Source organism: Oncorhynchus mykiss, chromosome 27 (assembly GCF_013265735.2).
Source record: "Oncorhynchus mykiss isolate Arlee chromosome 27, USDA_OmykA_1.1, whole genome shotgun sequence".
NCBI lineage: Eukaryota > Metazoa > Chordata > Actinopteri > Salmoniformes > Salmonidae > Oncorhynchus > Oncorhynchus mykiss.
Genome location: NC_048591.1, coordinates 5,264,165 through 5,272,500, shown reverse-complemented (window position 1 = coordinate 5,272,500; position 8,336 = coordinate 5,264,165). Strand labels below are relative to the sequence as shown.

At 43.3% G+C, this 8,336-nt stretch overlaps 1 protein-coding gene across 1 annotated transcript in view; it reads right to left on the bottom strand.

Annotated features, from left to right (window-relative positions):
* The window catches only part of LOC110507051 (glutamate receptor ionotropic, kainate 4), a 450,996-nt gene that overhangs the window by 58,423 nt on the left and 384,237 nt on the right, over positions 1-8,336 (bottom strand). Inside the window, exons 9-11 of the mRNA XM_036965131.1 lie at positions 4,968-5,129; positions 2,703-2,855; positions 1,421-1,525 (exon numbers count right to left, since the gene is read on the bottom strand). Of these exons, the coding sequence (XP_036821026.1) occupies positions 1,421-1,525; positions 2,703-2,855; positions 4,968-5,129 (420 nt within the window). The remainder of the gene's footprint in view (positions 1-1,420; positions 1,526-2,702; positions 2,856-4,967; positions 5,130-8,336) is intronic.

Below are 8,336 nucleotides of genomic sequence, written 5' to 3'. Positions count from 1 at the left end.
ATGCTGCGTCACGCAGTCGCTAAGCTAATCGTCATGCAATCCCTTCTCAAGTCAGTGTATATGTCGAGAAACGTGCCTATTGTCCTCGAAAGGACGTACTGTCACCATTCCAATGCTGTACGATATTACAGATACCAAGTTAATTATCTCAGTCTCGGAAAAGGTTTGTAATGTTGTACTTCTTGTTGACGAAATTCATGCTAATGTTGCGTTCTTGAGCTACCGCCCAATAGACTCCCAGTCACTCCTTGAAGGAGAGTGCACCTTGTCCCAGAATCACACAGAATGCACCACTAACGTAGCATGTGCAACTTTTGTAATCTCCTCAAAAGTATATCTGCTGTTGCGAATGTCAGACTCCACTCTGTGAGGCACATTGATCTGCAGATACAGCATAGTGAGATTGCAGACTACTAAATTGATAGTGCAGTTTGTTTAGGTGATTTTACAGCTAACTAGCTATTTTACATGCTGATATTGTCTTTGGTATTATTGTGTGTAGCTACATTTGCTACCTAGCTAGCTAGCCAGCCCGTAGAGACAGCATTGCATCGTGGATTTTGAAGTCGACTTGAGCTGCCACAGATGTCCACAACAATTTTACATGTAGCTACCAACCTTATTATATTGGCAAAATGCAACATTAGTAAAATAAATAAAAATATTGCTCTAACATATTAGTGTTAAATAACACTATAAATTAAAGGAATTAGTGGTTTTGGATGGATTTTTCCTTTAGCTACAGTGCAGCATGTTTAGTAGGCGAGAGCACTGGAATGATTGTGAGACTTCCAGATTCAAGTGACGTGGCAAGGCCAAAAGATGTTTGACTTTGATCGTGCACAGTACCAGACCAGAATCAGTCTATACAGATGGCTAGCCAAATGTATACTGGAACTAAGCAATGTAACTCTCAACATGAAACCAACATGTCCTACTGTGAAATTAATTGATGCAGGTTTGCGAATTGAGGTGAAGTCCCGGAAGGCATTATAGTAACACATTTTCCTTAATAACTCTTCCAAACACAGCACCACTGTTGAAAACGCTATACTGATTCAGAATAAGATACTCAGTAAACGACACCAAAAACAAGATTAAAACCCTCCTTTCTTTGCCTTTCCTTCAAATTCAGCCATGCCTCCTGCGCCAGTCCAAATGGCATTCTAAATATTTAATAGTGCACGTGGAGAGGTTTTGGACACCTCAGCACTTAAAACCATGCGGGTCAAGGGGATATTTCTACGACCAAACATCAATTGAATACATTATCATGGCTCCCTGCTGCACCGTAGAGCTCTATTACAGGATGTAAGGGAGTGCTTCACACAGCAGTTCTGGGGTAGTGGTAAAAAGAATAGGCCTGCGACCGGGCAAAACATTGTACCGTAACACTGTATGAACGGGAGGGTTACTTTACCTGCCTTAGGCCGTCTCTACTGTTCTGCATGATCCGCAGGGCGTAGTTGGACCGCTGGCCTTTGCTGTTGAATTCAATGTGGCCCGTTAGTCCTTCCAATTCTACCTATCCCAGAGAGAGAGAGAACAGGAGAGAAAAGCTCCCATGTTATTAAGGTGTTTCACTTGGTCCGCGACTGTTGTTTTTGGTGTCAGTAATCTGGGTTCAAATAGTGTTAGTTTGCTTTCAAATCCTTCAGCAGCGCTGGATTGAGCTTGCCTTGAGCGACAGAGCCAATGGAGTAGTTCCAAAAGGGAAAACTGCAAACCCTGCCAATCCGGCACTGCAGGCAAGGCTCAATCCGATGCTCCCAAGTATTTGAAAGGAAATAAATACTGTTTGAACCCAGGTATGTCAGTAACTTCACATGCATGTCTGGGTTCGGTCGGGCTTTAGTTCCTTATTGATTCAATTATCCAGAAGGGAAGCGGGCTGACAATTATGCTACAAAACCCTAAGCCACCCCATCATCTGATACTGAGAAACCAGCAGTATGATCGATACGAGGGAGTCTCAAACTAAATGATTGTGTGATGACAAAGTGACGGTGGTAAAACATCTAAATGGCAACAGATGAATCATTTTCAGATTTGCTTTTACTAAAGAAGAAAAAAACAGTCTGAAATTCAATACATGTCACACTCTAGTGTCTTGATGGCTCACTCACAGGCCATTTATTCCTAATGAGGGACTATGAGCATTACAGTGTGACAGCCAGTCATCCAGTCTCTAACTCCTTCCCTGCCCCCCTTCTCCCTGCTGTAGGCTACTGATGAAGAAATAGGGGCAGTGACCTAGCCTGATCCCAGAGCTGTTTGTACTGTCTTACCAACTCCTATGGTCTTAGGCGTATCAATGACAACACACACAGATCTGGGACCAGGCTAGCAGTGACCCAAGTTAATGTGACAATATGACTGACTATATACACAGTGGTAAGAAAAGGGCTAGAATATTTCTATATAAATATAAATACATCAATGTAAATATATTCAGCTGGTAGATCAAACAGTAAGGTTAGGTTTAGGGGATAGGGATCTGCTGGGTGAATATCCACTGCAAAAATATACACACACCTAATGGCTTTTAGTATAATGTTAACTAACACACTTGGGAGCATACTGTGTATCACAGTGCACACTGCAGTCTAATTTAGCTCCACAAAGATGAATCTTATCTTAATCTTAAACATGACCAACAACAGAATGGCATTCCCCTCCTATCCAGAGTGGGGCGCCCTTACCATCCTCAGGTAGTTCATGAGGCTGGTGCCATGCTCCCAGATCTTGGAGGACTTGCAAGAGAGCTGCGTGGCGCCCACGTTCTGGCTACGGTTGAGCTCCTGGACCGCCGCCACCACCGCATGCACTGCGTCAAACAGCAGCGCCGACGATAGCTGAGAGGGGGGTGGGGGGGGGGGGGGGGGTGGGGGGTGATAGGGAAATAAGAAGTAAAAGAAAGAAAGAAAGAAAGGAGAAGGGAGGGAAGGAAGAAAAGGGGGCTATTCTGTGGTAAACACACACCGATCTTCCATTCTCCCTGATGCCTTGGGTCCACTCTGGTCGGTCAGTGATGGGTTAAAACAAGCGATCCCCAAAATGCCATCCATGCAGCAGTCAGATATTCCATTAGATCGTTAGGATCCTCTGATGTGCTGACAGAGGGGGGAAAAAAGCTGCACCACTTTCACCCCTACTGGAGCTGGCAAGCCCTGGCTGTTCCAATTACCACACATCCGTCGGAGTGGAGGCGGAAGTGCAGGAAGGGGGATTTGTCCTGTAGACTGTTTTCATACAGGCCCCAAACAATTAAAATGCATGATGGCATAGATTATACGAGGGAGAGAGGGAGTATTTCACCGTTATATGTCTGTATACTAAACCATTAAGCCCTGGCCCTGATCTGTTGTGCATATTGATATGGGAACATATAGATGATTGTGATGCATAGTAAACAATGAGCACCATATAAGGCCCATAACCATCATAATTTCTATGATATATCTCCTCCTTGCACAGGCCAATGTTGAATTGGACTGCGCTACAGGCAACAAAGTATAAACAACAGCTGGAAAACAGTAGTTAGAGCGAGTGTGTACAGTGGTTCAGTGCCATTTGGATTCCAGGACGGAAAGTCGATGGCAGCAGCTTCCTGATCATAAGTCACGATTATGCACCACGTGACCTTAAAGGGAGATGTCACTTCGAAATCAAAGTTGGTCAGGTGTTTTCATCCCTCAAAAGTAGTCTAATATCAAAATGAATCCCCATCGTACGCCATCGATTGTCATGCATTGAGGCATATGCTGTAGCTGGATCTCCAAAACAAATGGCCCGAAATGTGGACCTATCTCAATCATTTTTAGGTTTGAAAATATCTGAAACACTTTGGTTGCAAGTCACTGTAACCCCCCCCCCCCCCCTAACCCTAACCCTAACCCTAACCCTAACCCCCCCCCCCCCCTCCATTCTTCCTCACCACACTCTCTTTCGTCCCACCACCTCCCTCATTCCCATGACACTGTACAGCTGAGAGAGAGGGGTCTTTTAAAAATGGAACCTGATATGAAAGAGCTCCCTGGAACACTGCAAATGAATAGCAGGGAGAAAAGGTGTAGCTCGCTCTCGCTACTCTCGTTTTATTAGGGGCTCAGAGCTGTTATCCCTCCACTGCTCTACGACAAAATATCCTGTGATTAATTAAAGATAACTCCTAATTATGAGGGGGGGAAAAACAACTGGAGAAAAACAGCTGGTTTCTAAAAAAAAAACTGCAGCCATTGATTTTTCAAAATCTTTCTTGAGGGCTTAATTAAGAAACAAAAATTCAATAAACCCAATTAATGAGTTCCTCGTCGCTCTCTGATGTCAGAAAACTCGTTTACAGAAGTGTGGTGAATTGGGTTCACATTTTTCAAATGCAGCATGGAAGAATGTTATGTTAATGTTATGTACTACACTACCAGTCACGTATTCATTTAATAGGCATGTGGCAATTAACTAATTAGATCTTTAAGAATGACTAATTAACGACTACACAGACAACTGTATTAAAGGCATAGAAAAGACTTCAAGCCTGAACATTCTCAAAGATCTAAAAGCTTGTAATGAAGCCGAATCTCGCAGTCACACGTGTGGGGATACCTCATAATATGGGAAAAGAGCTGGAGTGTATTCAGGAGGATGAACCTTTCAGAAGGTTGCAGGTAGATATATAGCAAATAAAGTGTTCCCAGGAACAGGATTAAGAAACACTGTGCTAGAGAATAATATATTTTCTGCATATATCTGAACACTTTTTTTGGCTGCAGATAGAACTGTAACTAACAGAGCTCAATTTCCAATAGTACATGCTAGAGTAGGATTGGGAATCATCAGGTATATTTGTTACATTTCTACCTGCAACATTACAGAACCTTCAGATGTAAATATATTATGGAGCTCAGATATGACTGTCTAGCTGCTGAGCAATCCTCTCTGTCCTACATAAACCGGAACCCTGGTCTCACCGGTGTGCCGGCGAAGGGGGCGTGGTCACAGTTTTCCTGCCAGGAACGGTTGAGGCTGAGGAGGAAATCCTGGAAGAAGGGGTGTGTTCGGTTGAAGACGGAAAAGCCCAGAATGTTCACCCGCTCACTGGGCACGTCATCCAATCGCAGCAGAGAGAATTCCTGCAGAGGGAGGAGTCAGAGGGTCAAAGGTGTAATGGTTTTAGGTATGCACGGTGTATGACAGAGGCTTGGACATGTCCGACATAAATCATGTTTAGTTGCCTCGATATGGAGGAGATATGTGAATGAACGGAATATTTAATCAATGTCAGGGGAAAGGGCACATGCTAATCTAATACGTTTAGCCCCAATTTCTTTGAATTACTTGAAGTTTCGTTATATTAAGTTCATTAATCCAGATGATTAAGATTCCTAACATGTACACAACCCACGTAATTCATTCAGTGTGTATGTATGTAGCGTGTGTATGGTGTGTGTGTGTGTGCATTAATGTGTGCATGTGCTCCTTTAGTAGTTTAGCGCATATTCATACATGCGTGGGCATGTGTGTACAGCCTGGAACGAGCCCGTGGAAATGTGCTTGGGTGAAAAACAACTTATACTTTGATGTCCCTAAGTTCAGTCTGGTGGCTCCCGAGCGGTGGGGAGGACGTCACCAGAAGGTTAATAGAGATATCAGCCCAGTCACCCTCAGGTGTCAGTGCCAGCATTACAGTCTATAACAGTGACACCGCCTGTCACCTCGCTGAGCCCAGGGACAGCTATGAAGGGGAGGAGGTGGAAAAGGAGAGAATAGTTGGAGGAGGAAAGGTGCCCAGGCTTCAGACAGTTTAGTCAGAGACAGACTACTCTACTGTGGAAGACAGGAGAGAGGAGGTGGTGTGTGTGTGATGAGTCTGTGCGTGTGCATGTGTGTGCGTATGTGTGTGTCTGTGTGCGTGCGCGAATGTGTCCAATCCTCAATAAGAGGTGATGGGGCTGGTGAGTTGAGTAGGAAGAGAATCATTCTGAGAACAGGAACGTCACAAGACACCGGCAGTAGCCTTTAAAATCCCAAGGATTAGATAAGGTAGCGTGTTAGCGGGTTCCTCTGCAGCACTAGATCAAAGCCCAACTAGACGCTGGTGCTCTTACAACAAACACTAGCAGAGTAGGAGAAGGTGAGCAGGCCACGGAGGAACAAAATATTTTTCATCAGCGCCCCTGAGGGAGAACAGAACAGGCGAAAGTCCCTGGTGAATTCCCTTAGCATCACTAGCTACAGACCGCAATGGAAACTGGCAGCCTTATGTCTTCCCAATCCAGACCAACAACACGATGCTGTTTAGTGGTGACACAACACTTTTTGATTTACTCTCTTCTAGCCATGTTGTCTCTGTATCTGATTGAAATCAGTACAGTTCTGTCCATGCCAGGTGATGAAAAGCAATCTGAAAAGTTTAAGGCGAGTCGCTACACCCCAATCGACGCTGACGCACTAGCTTCCGATGTTTTGATGTTTTCGAGGCAAACTCTTGGCAGATTGTTTTTGCACTTTCTGCCAAGTGCATTCAGGACATTGAGGACTTGAGATAAATAGATATTGCGGATTGAAACACACAGCACTTGATAAAAGGAAAGCTGAGTTGAGCCTGAAACAGTGTCATCTCCTTAATCTCCTGCTTAATTCTTTATGAATGAGTATTAAAATAAACATGCCGAAAGATGAATTTATTCATTCATTAATTCATGAGAACATTTCCAACATGGACGGAGGTGTTGTTCACAGCCCTGAGTACAATTGGAACTACACCCCACATCTTAAAACATTTAATTACCCTCAATATTTATAATCAATATATTTAATTATGAAAATAGCATAATATATGGGCGCTGACCCTTCTTATACGGCAACTATAAAAAATAAACTACGAGTGGATATATCTTACACACACACACACACACACTTCAATTCCCGCTGCGTTACTTTAACCCTTTACGCTTGTGGGAATTGGCCTATATGGATATAGATAAACTGAGATGTTTTTTTTACAGAAGAAATATGGAAAGCATATGCATAACAATGGTAGCAATTAAAAGGGAACAGTTTGGAGATCCTGGGAAAATGATTAGACTAAAGCTGGGGTCAAGAGTTCACCTGGCACAACATTACACTGTTGATTTGAAGTGAGTTTTACATTTACTGTTCTTTTAGCCGTATTTGTTGATCATTATAGCTGAAACTACGCTGGATACATTCATTAACATGATAAGAATATTATTGGAAAGTTTGGGGTAGGTCCAACATAAAGGCAAAAAAACATGCGTTTGAGTGAGAGGTCTAACTGGTGTCTCCAAGTGGCTACACACCTCTCCAAAGTGTGCACAGTTCCTAAGTTCCTCAGTAATTTCAATGCACCTTTATGGCTAAAGGTGTTTTTATTTTAGCTCTCCAAGCTCTGCCGTTGAGGAACTAGAGCAAGCGCACTTGTATCTTTATTTGTTGTTGTAAAAATGGTCCATTATAAAATCGCAATCTGGGTCAGGTGGGCTTCGTTTGAAATGTTGTTCTACTGCCAACATGACTAGCTAAAATATGAAATACAATCTTACAGTGTTTGGCTTTCAAAAGGCAATGCAGAGAAGCAGATCATAATGTTGATGCGTATAGAATGGATTCATGAGTTGCCTTCAAATGCGCGGTACACACATTTTTATTCACAATACAACAAACACAGGCTCATTCTGGTCAGGACAACCCAGGGTATAACGCCATGTCATGTTGTAACTGTACATCAAACATAGTGATCATAAACGTTTGAAACTGTATATTACATGCGTTTTATGGCATGGAAATGTGAAGTGCACATTTGGACTAACGGGTGTTTGGCTTGCTTGTATGACATCAAGGCGGTATTTATTGTAATCCTCAACATCTCATATTTCAAAATGCATTGAGTACTCTTAAATGTACATTTCCCTCACTCAGACAATTAGTGGGAAGGATGGGGGGGCAAATTCTTGTCAACCGCAGTGATCAAGTTCAGGAAGGCTGTCTGTCAATACCCATACAGAGCTGTGAAGCAGAGACCCTGAGCTCTGACGTCATGTATAGCATGTTACTGTGCAGCCACTGCTGTTCCAATTTAGGGGCTTATCAGTGTCCAAATCTGCCATTTTCAACCCGTACAAGTGTACAGGGCTACAACATTCGAACAGCTAAGTTAAAGTCCCCACCACACCTTCATTGACTACCATCTGCGCGCTGGTAACGGTTTCATGGTCTTCCCATCACTTTCCCCCAGTGTATCCTGACAAGCCCAACGGGATTGGCACCATGATTACTCTTTAAGTGGACTTTAACAGATCATTAGAAGAGGAGCCCGT